This window comes from Rana temporaria, chromosome 5 (assembly GCF_905171775.1).
Source record: "Rana temporaria chromosome 5, aRanTem1.1, whole genome shotgun sequence".
Classification (NCBI taxonomy): domain Eukaryota; kingdom Metazoa; phylum Chordata; class Amphibia; order Anura; family Ranidae; genus Rana; species Rana temporaria.
The window spans coordinates 144,235,932-144,249,915 of NC_053493.1; the positions used below are offsets into that span (position 1 = coordinate 144,235,932).

The window sequence follows — 13,984 nt, forward strand, 5'->3', positions numbered from 1 at the left end:
GATTTGCACTTTTCAGTCTGTTACAGCTTGAAAAATGTGTTATCTCCATTACAAATTCTACTTTTACTCCCGTCTCATACTTTATTCTGAGCAAGCGCGAGTTTCTTACCATACACACGCTCGAGTTTCTCGTCGAAAACCAGCCCGACGAGAAACACGACGAGCCAATTTGAGACTCCCGTCGAGGAAAAAGAGAACTTGCTCTCTTTTTTTGCTCGTCGAGTTCCTCGACAGTTTCCTCGATGAAAAACATACACACGACCGGTTTCCTCCGTAAAAAAGCTCTCCCACCAAGTTTCTTGATGGATTCTGCCGAGGAAACCGGTCGTGTGTACGCGGCCTTAGACTTGAAAATTTCGTCTCACAGATGCTCTCCATCCAATCTGGCAGAGCTATTTTGCAAAGACTGGGCAAAAATGCCACCCTCTAGATGTGCAAAGCTGGTAGAGACATATACAAAAAGACTTGCAGCTGTAATTGCAGTTAAAGATGGTTCTACGAAGTATTTATGCAGGGATGATGAATACAAATGCACGCCACACTTTTCACATATTTATTTGTAAAAAAAACAAATGAAACTCATTTATCTTTTTCCTTTCACTTCACAATTATGTGCCACTTTGTGTTGGTCTATCACATAAAATCCCAAAAAAGGACATTTAAGTTTTTGGTTGTAACATGACAAAATGTGGAAAATTTCAAGGGGTATGAATACTTTTTTCAGGCACTGTAACCGATTTGTAGTAGTTTATCTTTCCAATCCCTAATAGGGACTTCACAAATGTATTAGGCAAAGGGCTACTCTGCTGTGGCGTTTCTCTTTTGCTGTCTGGTTTAACCCAATCAGTCTCCCTGAAAAAGAAAACACAGCTAATGGTCTGTGAATCAGGTAATGGAAGCTTCCTTGAAGATTCACTTAAAGCGGGGTTCCAACCACAATTAGCATTTTTTAAATGTATATCTTTTCATCATGCGTTTTTATAATATAAATCCGGTCACATACTATTTTACAATCTGCCCCCGCTCCGCATAGTTATTAAAAAAAGATAGTTTATAAAACTATGTCCACACCGTTGTCATTTTGCTTGTGGGCATTGTGAAGCCCACAAGCACTTACTTCCTGGAAGTCTTAGATGGGGAGTGATAATTGGGTAGCGCACTGCATCCTGGGAAATGATGACACACATTTCCCAGGAGCATTAGAGGGAGATGATGTCAGGATCCTAGGTGATTCCAAAGGCAGATTTCGTGGGACTGCATAGCAACAGGCATTTCCAGATGAGTAAAAAAAAAAAAACTTTTTTTCTTTTTTAGGTCTAATGAGCACAATAATGAAAAAAATATTTGGGATGGAAACTCCACTTTAAGTCAAATGTCTTGCCGCAGACTTTGAAAACAAAGAAAACTTAGGGAACAGATCCCATCTAACAATTATATGCTATATGTTATCTTCACCTTGATCAAGAATATACCATCTGTGGTTCATTTAATTAACAAACATTGAAAGGTTCCCACAGCTCAGATGTCTTACCTCACTTTGATTAAGAATATAACATTTGTGGTACATTTTATTAATGAACATAGGAAATCTGTCAAAAGGGGTCGTGGTTATAATAACAGTGCATGAGTATAAATAGTAAAATACGCCATCACATTTATAGCACAAATGTGCAGTTATCAGACCCCCCTATTGTAAATGACCAGCTGAATATTTAGCATGCTTGTCTGATTCACCAAATTATGCTCTTATGTCTTAAATGGATGTTAAAAATAGCAACACTGTAACCTTTGAATGTCTTGACAAATCAGCTTTTTATCCTCTTTTGTGCAGAGCGATAATGTAATTAGTATGCTACATCACACTGTAAGTAATATTATTTAGTACAGTAACCAATCAGCTCTGAATAGAGGACTGCCCACATGGCTCTGTACATTAAACATGATTCTTGAACATACAAAAAAACAGAGGTCCTCTATAAAAATAAAAAATAAATAAGAAAAAATAATAATTACCCTTAAGAACTGTCGCCAAGAAAAGAGTGATGCAACAGTTTGCTAATTTATGTATTTAAAAATTTTGCCAAATTTAAGGGGTTGCATTAGTAAAAGAAGAGAAAAACAGGTACTTCTGAGTGTAGACTGTAAGTATTTATTTATTTATTTAGGATAAGCACAATAAAAACTTGCATAAAAGTATCGGTAAACAGGCACACGTTGGTCCAGTTTAATACACTGGCATCCGTCCGTGCTGTATGCTGTTCCCACAGCTCACATAACCTTTCATGATGGCTGTCCTGGCCAGCAGGATGCTGCAGTGATCAAGTGAGATCAAAACCGAGGATTGGAGCGCAGCTGGAGCTCGGTGGAAGGAGCTGGAACGCAGGGTTGGACGCAATGGCGTCACTGGAGTGCCCGCGACGTGTTTCTGAGCATGCGCACTAGGGAGATGTACACAGTGCGTCCTCCTTTTTCAAGCTGAAAACCCCTAAAGTTGCTAATTTGTGCAAATCGCGAAGGGTAGGGACCTGTTTGAACATCAGGCCACCACAACATTGTACCAGGTGGTGGCATATGATAGTATCCAACCAAGACAAGGGGCTCCAAGTTGCATTAGCTTGAAAAAGGAGTACATCTCCCTAGTGTGCATGCTCCAAAATGCGTCATGAGCACACCATTGACGCCATCGCGTCCAGTGCTGCATTCCAGCTCCTTCCTCCGGGCTCCAGCTGTGCTTCAACCCCTGGTTTTGACCTCACTCAATCTCCACAGCATCCTGCTGTTTAGAACAGCCATCATGAAAGGTTATGTTGTAGTGATCTAGATGTGTATGTATAGTGTCCAGTACTCTGGACACATAATTAATATCTTAGATGTTAGTATGATGACCATAAATTAAGTTGTTTCGCAGCAACTCACTCCAGGTTCTCCAGAGAACGCAAATTTAATTAACTTCCAATAACATACACAGTCCAAAGTCCACAGATGATACAAAAGTCCAACATAATATAATTCAAATCTCTTCAGAGCCCTATGTCTCCAAACCCATACAGAGAGGATACCGTGAATGCATTCTCTCTGTCACAAGACTGAACTTCCAAGATTTTTATTGCTTGTTTTACTGAATAGCTGAGCAATTTGATTGGTCATCTTTTATTTGAAAGGCAGGAAACACATCCTGTAGCAGGTAGCAGGTAAATGACTTCAGCCGAAGTCACTAATTAGTATGCATCCTTGCATACTAATAAGCCCCCCTCTAATAAGTAATTAGATTGCATGTGATCTGAGTAATGGTTTGATATGTAAAAACGACTCCATCCTGTCTCTGCCTATTTTACAATAGACAAACCTCTTTTGACGTGTAACATGTAATTACAGGTCTGATGTGTAAACTAGACTTATCATTTAATTTAATTCAACTGATTGAGTAATGTTTGAGACCCTTCCTGTCTCTTTGAATTACAGGTTCGAAATCCGGCCTGTATATGTTGGACTTATATAATATAGATACATATATATATACAGTATATATATAAATATACACATATATTTATATATATAACACCCAACATATTACCACATATACTACTACATATGTGAGCCGCGGGAACAGCATACAGCACGGATCCATTCGGATGGATCGACCGTGTGTACGCGGCCTCAGAGGCACCCGTTTTTCTCTTCTTTTCCGCATGTTTGGAGTCTGCTTCCACTTCCTTTACAAGGCTGGTCCTGATACAGTGGACTGTTTTTCCCCTTTACACAGAGCTGTTAGCTCAAAGGACTATTCTGATGGCATTTTGTCTTTATTTATATTCTTATCTGGCTGTCCCACTACCCAATGTTTTTGTTGAATTAGTAAAGGCTGTTAACTTTGCAAAGGAAGTTGAACTTCACAAGGGAATTTACTCCTGAGCTCAGTGACGGTGGTGCACTTTGCAAAGAATATCCAATCACGCACATGAAAAATCGAAATAACCGCATCTTGTTTGCACATGATTGGATGATCGGAGTCAGCAGAGTTTCATCTCATTCACTAAGCTCTGGAGAAACCTCCCTTGCAAAGTGCAACTTCCCTTGTAAAGTAAGAAGTCTACTTGCCATTAGTAAATAAAACCCACTGCTTTATAAATATATTCTATTGTCTGTAATATAACATTATGATACAAAATAACAATATAGAATATACTTTTTGTATACTGCCATGTTGAATAAAACCCGAACTAAGCAGATCCTAAATTTCTCAGTAGCCTAAGGTTAACCTTGGCAGTCGCCTTTTTTTTTCTACAGACTGATTTCATTGTGCTGTTGAAACATTTAACAAGGACTTATTTTTACACTGCTGAGTGATTTCAAATCTCCCATTACATTTTGGCTGAATTCTAATCTATAAGTGTGGATTACTTTGAAAAAGTCACCAACACTGCTGATTTCTTTTTAACTACTGAGCAATAGAAGCATACATTTAAAAAATAACAGTCATTTTGGCAGCTCCATCTTCTGTTCTACAATACTGTGACCTCACTTTTGAATCAGAGTGTTTTTTTTTGTTTGTTTTGTAGCTTGTTGTACATGTGATCTCATGTCTATTAAATGTAAAGCTGAAGTTTAGCTAATTAAAAAGCTTTAGCCACATCACTTACCTGTAGTGGTGCAACGGATCGTCATTGATCCGTACGGATCAACACCTTTGGGTCGGCACACATGTGATCCGCGGATTGGAGTAGGACGCAGGTAGTGTGAGCGGCCTCCCGGTCCTGCATCGGCCATAGGAAAGGCCACGGCTTTAGCTTAGCTCCTGGAGCGGCAGCCATCTTGGTCCACCCGGCGGTGGCTGCAACAAGCTTTCCTGGCCTTCCTGATTGCCTGGAGTTCGCTCCCCTCCTGGATCAGCTTCCGGAGTGCCTAAGAGCGCTTCGCAGCCTACACCTGCCTTGGGACAGGCCGCGGCGTAGGCCTACCTCCTGGAGCGGCGGGCATCTTGCGCCACTCAGCGGCAGCCTAGGTGAGCTCCTCTGCCTTTTTTTTTTTTTGCTGATCCGATACGTGACTCTGATCCAAGAAACGATCCGAACTGTGAGTTTTTTGATCCGTTGCACCCCTACTTACCTGTAATAAAATATGTATCACGTTGTGCATGCAGCTAGATCTTGAAGAAATCTTCACTGCATGGATGCCTGTTCTCTTCCTGCCCCTGAGCAGGCTGCAATGGTTAACAGCTTCAAGGAGATTAGCACTACAGATAGTCCAATGTGGACATGCCCCCTTCTCTTCCTTGATTGAGAAAAGTTCTTTCACTGCTTATAACATGATCTGTGAATGGAGGAGAGAATCATGTCCCTGATCAGACTCTCTCCCATTCACAGACTGTGTTACAAGCAGTTTAATCAATGAAGGAACTTTTCTCATGGAGAATGAGCAGGAAGGAGGGAGCATGCCCACATCAGATCTTCTTTCTATTTGTATTTATATCCATTAAATCCTGAGATTTACACAATGTAGTCAGACAGACAACACTAAAATTAAAGAATATATTGTTGCCCCCAGCCTGTTGATCTGACAGTGAGGAAACATCAGAAGACCGATGAGGTCATCTTTCTATTCACTCTGGTCTCTCCACTTATCAGCATGTTCCTTGTCATGACATTTGCAATAAACACTTAAAGGGGTTGTAAAGGTACCATTTTTTTCCCTAAATAGCTTTCTTTACTTTAGTGCAGTCCTCATTCACTTACCTCATCCTTCACTTACCTCATCCTTCACTTACCTCATCCTTCACTTACCTCATTTTGCTTTTAAATGTCCTTATTTCATCTGAGAAATCCTCACTTCCTGTTCTTCTGTTTGTAACTCCACACAGTAATGCAAGGCTTTCTCCCTGGTGTGGAGTGTCGTGCTCGCCCCCTCCCTTGGACTACAAGAGAGTCAGGACGCTATCTATGTTGCAGATAGAGAAAGAAGCTGTGTGTTAGTGGGTGTTCTGACCCTCCTGTAGTCCAAGGGAGGGGGCGAGCACGACACTCCACACCAGGGAGAAAGCCTTGCATTACTGTGTGGAGTTACAGACAGAAGAACAGGAAGTGAGGATTTCTCAGAAGAAATAAGGACATTTAAAAGCAAAATCGAAGGATGAGGTAAGTGAAGGAGGACTACACTAAAATAAAGGAAAAAAAATTGTACCTTTGCAACCATTTTAATTACCATTAAATATATGGCAATAAACCTGGTTTAACCACTTCCCTTCCCCACCGCGCCATAGACAAAAGACGTCTACAGCGCGGTGGAGTTATTCTGGGAGGACGTCCCTGGGACGTCCTCCCAGAATCCTTCACTCGCGCGCCCCCTGGGGCGCGCTCCCGGAATCATGTAGGCTGGATCTGTGACAAATGCAGTCACAGATTCAGCCATCCCTCCCTGCGCAATACTCTGCAATACCCCCATACTCTGCAATACCCCCCATACTCTGCAATACCCCCCATACTCTGCAATACCCCCCATACTCTGCAATACCTCCCATACTCTGCAATACCCCCCATACTCTGCAATACCACTCATACTCTGCAATACCAACCATACTCTGCAATACCCCCCATACTCTGCAATACCCCCAATACTCTGCAATACCCCCAATACTCTACAATACCTGCTAATATGACAGAAACAACATTTTTTTTATTTTTTTACAGAATTTTTAGTGTTTTTTCTTTTATAGCGCAAAAAATAAAAAACCCAGAGGTGATCAAATACCACCAAAAGAAAGCTCTATTTGTGGGAAAAAAAGGACAAAAATTTCAGATGGGCACAATGTTGTATGACTGAGTTATTGTCATTCAAATTGTGAGAGCACCGGAAGCTGAAAATTGGTCTAGTTAGGGACGGGGTTTAAGTGCCCAGTGGTCAAGAGGTTAAAGCAATTTAAAATATGAAATCATTTTGATGTATTTTTTCTGTGTGTAGTTTTGATAAACATGATACTTGCTATATAAATGTTTAAATTACCTGAAATATTTATCTTGTTTTTTTTAGAATCGAATAGCCAAAAGAAGCCGGAAATTGGTTGATTATGATAGTGCAAGACATCACTTAGAAGCATTACAGAATGCCAAGAGAAGAGATGAAGGGAGAATTACTAAGGTAAGTAACATAATATATTTACGTAGTCAGCAAAACACCAAAGTAAAGGTAAACTATTTTTATTTGACATTAGCACACAAAAAAAATCCAGGGGATTGAAATTATTTAATAATTTAAAAACCCTAAACAAAATCTCTTATTCATATCAGAAAATAATCTTATGGTATTACATTTAGAAAGGTAGAAACCCTGGAGGAAATAATTGTTTCCCCCCCGAGTTAAACAGATCTGAAATGTTAAATAAAAGCATTATATATGGCAGTTATAAATGTACCGTGCATATATAAGTATATACAAAATCAAATTCTCATATATATAATTTTATGTATACTGTATACAGGAATCCAACCTATCCTTCTTGGCAGCTTAGTACAGATCTGCTCTTTGATCCCTTATTACAGTACTGTAGATTTAAAAGTTGTTTAGTATTATACATAAAGGGCAAAAAGCCCAAACTGTTTTTTTTGTTTTGTTTTGTTTTTTATAACTTGCATTCCAGTGCCCAAACATTGGCGTGAAAGGCGTTAATACCTAGAGAAGCTTATTTAGTTAAAAGCTGATTTTTAACAGTAGCCTTCGTTCATTGCAAATATTCCGTCAGGCTCGGGGGAAATTTATGTTCTCTGAAATTCCTTTGAACTTGATTATTGGAAGTGAATATATGCTAGAATGTTAAATAAACAAATGAATACAAGAAGTCTGCATTATTCTTGCCCACATTTAACAAACCAGACAATTCTGAAATAGATATTTATCAATGTGATTATAACAGAGATATAGCATGACAAACTACAAACAGTCCCTCCCGCCCGGCGTTCGAGTTTTGCGCCGTTTGCGTTCGTCGATTTCTGCGTAAGGCTGCTCCTGCTATTAGGAGGCGCAGCCAATGGTAAGTATACACGTAGTTCCCGCGTCGCGATTTTCAAAATTTCCGTTGTTTGCGTAAGTGAATCGTGAATGGCGCTGGACACCATTTACGTTCACGTCGAAGCAAATGACGTCCTTGCGACGTCATTTACTGCAATGCACGTCGGGAAATTTTCCCGACGGAGCATGCGCAGTACGTTCAAGGCGGGAACGCGCCTAATTTAAATGATCCATGCCCCCTACGGGATCATTTAAATTATGCGCGCTTACGCCGGCCACTTTTACGAAACGCCCCCGCAAATTACGGAGCAAATGCTTCGTGAATGAAGCGTAGCTGAAGTAATTTACGGAGGCGAAGCGTAAAAACGGTACGCTGCGCCTCCGTAGTAGTGCGCGCCCCTACCTGAATCTACCCCATTGTCTTTTAAAAATAGTATATTTATTGTTAGGCAGCTTGCAAGATTGTGAACAGTGTATAGGTGTCATGTGGGTGCAGCTGTCAAAATACAATGTCAAGGCTTAGAAGATTTCCCTATATGACCGTGAATTTGGCATGCAGCTACACCTTCAGTATGTGTATGGTATTATTTGAGCCTACATAAATCACTATGTAGCCTGACAGTGCTGTGTCCCTGGTGCTTCTGAGATCCATAGCGGTTACCTGGTCTGCTATTACCGTCAAAGTTAATTATGGAAATATTTATTTAAAGTGGTTGTAAACCTGTACATATACTCAGTGAAGGGACCAGCATTAGATACACAGAAATGAAACAAATCCTCCTATATAAGTTATACATGTTTAAAAAAAACAGAAAAACAGGGCAGTAGAGAGAAATGACACTCGGAGCTTTTGCAAGAGACATACTATAGAGGGATATGTGTTTTTCATATTTCATGCCTTTTGGGACAGATCCACAAACGAGATACGACGGCGTATCTACTGATACGCCGTCGTATCTCTGTTTCTAACTATGCGACTGATTCATAGAATCAGTTACGCATAGCTAGCCCTAAGATCCACAGGTGTAATTGAATTACACTGTCGGATCTTAAGGATGCAATTCTAGGCCGGCCGCTAGGTGGCGAGGCCATTGCGGCCGGCGTAGAATATGCAAATGAAGACTTACGGCAATCCCCGAACGTCCCGAACGGCCCGTCGATCGAAATCTACGTAGTTTCCGTTGGGTTACGCCGCGTAAAACTAGGGCTGAGCCCTAGTTCTCTTAAGCCATGTTAAGTATGGCTGTCGTTCCCGCGTCAAAATTTAAACATCAACGTCATTTGCGTAAGACGTCCGTGAATGGCGCTGGACGCCATTTACGTTAACGTCTAAGCAAATGACGTCGGTGCGACGTCAGTTAGCGCAATGCACGTCGGGTAATTTACCCGACGGAGCATGCTCAGTACGTCCGGCGTGGGAGCGCGCCTAATTTAAATGGGACTCGCCCCATTCGATTGGGCCCGCCTTGCGCCGGACGGATTTAAGTTACACCGCTGCAAATTTCCAGGTAAGTGCTTTGTGGATCGGGCACTAACTTGGAAAAATTGCGGCGGGGTAACTTAAATCGGGAAAGTTAAGTTGCGCCCGGTCTACGTGGATCTGGCCCTTTGGTCCTAGCCGGCTCACCTGTGATATATAAAGGGGAAAGGCTGAGATCCAGGGTCCTTCTTGGTTGGATCTTCCTAGCTGACTGGGTTTGATCTGTACATGAAATTGGGACTGCTGCTAAGACAGTGGATCTTTTCTAAGACATACAAGTCATGGACAATGCCATAATGGACTCACGCCTCACAGAGATATGCCTGGGCAGCCACACCACAATAGTTAGGATAAGACTTTGTTCATATTGAACTGTTATGTCACACTTGTTCAGTAAAGTTACATTAACTGTTATAAGCCTGGTTCTGGCATGTTAATAGAACCAGGGTCTTGTAAGCACAATGGGGTATGAAGTGACACCACTACAAAGGGTTAAATCAGCAAGACAAGTAGAGGAGTGTAGTTGCCAATAGTAACAAAGTACAAGTTTAGGACACAAAGAAACCAGTCGTTAAGCATGGTACCTGGTAAAGGTGACAAGTCTTCCAATAGCGAAGGAATCGTCTGGCTCCTTCCCTAGTGGTGAATTTCCAATAGCAACCGGATCCGAACCCACGTTACGGAGATCATGGCCTGGTCCTAGGGGTATGGAAGTGAAGGAATTACTTCAAGGGCACACATGAGGTTTGTGGTAGGTGTTCAGCGGGACCCCATTGTGTTACTGAAAGTGAGGTATCGGAGGTACGCTGGACTAGTGGAGTGGACTCAGGCTCAGCACTTCCCTCCGAATGCAACATAAAAGTTACAAAGTGTAGTGAAATGGGACAAGTCACTTTTCAGAGGAACGCTGTTATTTTAGTGTACACAGTGAAGGCTCATCTCAAAGTAGGGGAACTGCCTTAATGTTAGATTGTTCACATGACCGCAGTCTCCGTCTGGTCCCAGGCATTGATAAGTGCTCTCTGTTCGAAAGGTACCTCACATGGAGGGCGAAGGTGACCCCGCCCACATGTTCTACTGTTTTATACAACTGTACAATGATTTTGGTCAAGTCTTAAAGAAATAAAATATAACTGCTACTAGCTTTCTAATGTAAGAGATTTCATTAAGCACTGGCGTCTGGTATGAGCTGCTGTGTTTTGGCACATGATGACTTATGACACGAATTAGAGAAGGAGGTGATTGGCCTGAGGTATACCCAAGCTGTGTGACAATGTAAAATTAAGCACCTGTTAAACTGGCTTTGAAAGACAAATCTGTATATTTCTTAACCATACACGTAAAGACACAACAAAATTTAGTATTATGCTAAAAACATTAATATGTAAGACAGGATAAAATGTTAAAAAAAAGTTGGATTTTTGGTTACCTGTAAAACCATTTACTTTGGGTATATCATGGGGCACAGAGCATCTTCAAATTCATAATAATGACTAACTACCAACAACCAACCTTAAAAAGGTAAAAACCTCACCAGGGGTCAAGTCCTGGGAAAAAAGTGTGGGAACTCACCTAAGATCCCCCCTTAAAAATAAACATGTGTGTGTGTGTGTGTGTGTATATATATATATATATATATATATATATATATATATAAATATATATATATATATATATATATATATATATATATATATATATGTGTGTGTGTGTATATATATAGCTATATAAAAAACATGTGTTTAATATGGAATGGATGTAGCTACAAATTAATTTAACCTGTATGCTATACTACCAAAAAAAACACCACAATCTGTGATAATGGTTCCCTTGCAGGGAATTTCTAAAACTAGTTGCAATGACTCTGGGCCCTTTCTGCATTATGTCTCTATGCAGGGTCTTTCTGAAGTCTGGGGGGCCCTCCTGTACTATATTTCTATGCAGGCTCCAATATGTGGGGCCCCTCCTGCCCCAAGGTGTCCGCGCAAATGTATTGGTCTGTGCAGAGGAGTGAGGGTGGGAGTGCTAAGTGTGCCGTCCCAGGTACCTCTCCTCAGGATGCATGCATTGATTGTGCAAAGTGGGGTCCAGGCCCCAGGTCGCTGACTTCTCAGTGCCCATCGAATGTAGCCTGATCAGTGCCCATCAATGTAGACTGATCAGTGCCCATCAATGCAGCCTTACCAGTGCCCATCAAATGCAGCCTGATCAGTGCCCATCAAATACAGCCTTGCCAGTGGCAATAAGTGCAGCCTTACCAGTGCCCATCAAATGCAACCTTGCCAGTGCCCATCAAATGAAGCCTGATCAGTGCCCATCAAATGCAGTTGATCAGTGCCCATTAAATGCAGCCTTACTAGTGCCCATAAAATGCATCCTTACCAGTGCCAAGCAATGCGGCCTTTGCAGTGCCCATCAATGCAGCCTGGCCAGTGCCCATCAATGCAGCCTTACAAGTGCCCATCAATGCAGCCCTACAAGTGCTCATCAATGCAGCCTTACCAGTGTCCAGCAATGCAGCCTCATCAGTGACCAGCAATGCAACCTTACCCATGCCCAGCATAGCAGCCTGACCACTGCCCAGCAATGTAGCCTGACAAGTGCCCAGCCATGCAGCCTGACCAGTGTCCAACAATGCGGCCTCACTAGTGCCCAGCAATGCAACCTTACTAGTGCCCAGCAGTGCCCCCATCAGAGAGCAGGTGTCCCCATCAGAGTAGCCCCATCAAAGTGCCCCCATAAGAGAGAAAGTGGCCCCATCAGAGTGTTCCCATCAAAGTGTCCCAATCAGAGTTCACCCATCAGAGTTCCCTCATCAGAGAGCAGGTATACCCATCAAAGTGTCCTCATCAGAGTGCCCCTTCAGAGAGCAGGTGGCCCTATCAGAGTTCCCCCATTAGAGAGCCCCTATCAGAGAGCCCCCATTGGGATGCCTCCATCAGAGTGTCCCTCAGCAGAGTATGCCTCATCAGAGTTCCCCTATCAGAGTGTCCCCATCAGAGTTTCCCTATCAAAGTGTCCCCTTTTAGAGTGTCCACTGTAAAATTTCCCCATCAGAGTGACCCCATCGCAGTGCCCCCATAAGAGAGCAGGTATCCCCATCAGAGTGCCCTCATCAGAGAGTAGGTTTCCCTATCAGAGTCCCCCCATCAGAGTGTCACCATCAGAGAGGCCCTATCCTCCATCGGGGTGCCTCCATCAGAGTGTCCCCCATCAGAGTTCCTCCATCAGAGTTCCCCCATCAGCGTGTCCCCATCAGAGTTCCCCCCATCAGAGTTCCCCCCATCAGAGTTCCCCCAATCAGAGTTCCCTCCATAAGAGTTTCCCCAATCAGAGTGTCCCAATCAGAGTTCCCCTATCAGAGTTCCCCCCTCAGAGATCCCATCAGAGTTCCTCCATCCGAGCTGTGAGCCATCACAAGAAGTAAAGTGCATCTGGATAAGTCCTTGCAGGTGCGTAGCTTGAAGAAGGAGCATGCTGCAGGAGGCATGAGCTTAGCGGAGAAACTTGCTGAAGAGGCAGGAGCACAGGTGATGTCATTGATTGCTTGGACAATGGCAGTTCTAGCAGCCAATGACAGTATTGCAGCGGAGATCTAGCACTGCAGATTGGCAAGAGTGGTCATATATAGTATAGGGGCCACAGGAGGAGGAAGGGGAGGATGGGCATGCCCTGATGACACCGATTCAATGTGTTACACCTGGGGCGGACCGCCCCCCCCCCATTGGCACGGACGTCCACCCCTTCCCACACACCCACACTTCCTGCCTGCCACAGCTTGCATACTTGAGACAAGTCGTACAGGACATGGCTGCTAATGGGAACAATGTTCCTGCTGTGTAAAAAGTACAGGAACGTCTTTCCCTCGCGTTTCTACAGGACTTGTGCCCTGAACCTCACACAGCTGCTTGCAAGACGCGCCAACCAAAAGAAGCCTGATGAGGAATAACCTAGAAAGTCCCAACACTTGTAGTAGAATGGGCTTTTACCATAAAAGGTGGACTCTCTTAAGATATAAGCCTGAGAAATACACCTTTGACAACAAAAAAAAAAACAGGGGGCTGGCCTAACAGGGAGGGGTAATATCTGGAAGGGAACTTTCTGTCTTTGCTTATTTTTGCCAGTGTTCATTCACCTGAAGGTGTCATTATAACCCTGTGGTTATGAATCTGACAATGCTCTGTGTCTCAGGATGTACATAAAAGTTGATTTTAGAAAGACAAAGACTTCAGCTATTTTCTATAATTTCACAAAAAACACAATATATTTCATCATTTATTGCCCCATGCAAGCTATATACAGTATGAATGATTCATGATCAGGGTCAGATTTAACACAGGTAGACACTGGAACAAGAGTCACCTCGTTGTTTACAAGGAAGCTGTATGTATTCCCATGTAAGGTGGGATTCCTATGGGATAAAAAACAAATAGAGAAATTTAAATTAGAGATATCCTTTTAACGGGCATAGAAAATATTATTGGCGATAAGATAATTTTAGTTATC

General features: G+C 42.4%; 1 protein-coding gene across 11 annotated transcripts in view; it reads left to right on the top strand.

Annotated features, from left to right (window-relative positions):
- The window catches only part of LOC120940381 (amphiphysin-like), a 288,182-nt gene that overhangs the window by 187,031 nt on the left and 87,167 nt on the right, over positions 1-13,984 (top strand). For all 11 annotated transcript variants that reach the window (XM_040353191.1, XM_040353198.1, XM_040353200.1 and 8 more), the window contains exon 6: positions 7,024-7,131. In XM_040353191.1, coding sequence (XP_040209125.1) covers positions 7,024-7,131 — 108 coding nt within the window. The remainder of the gene's footprint in view (positions 1-7,023; positions 7,132-13,984) is intronic.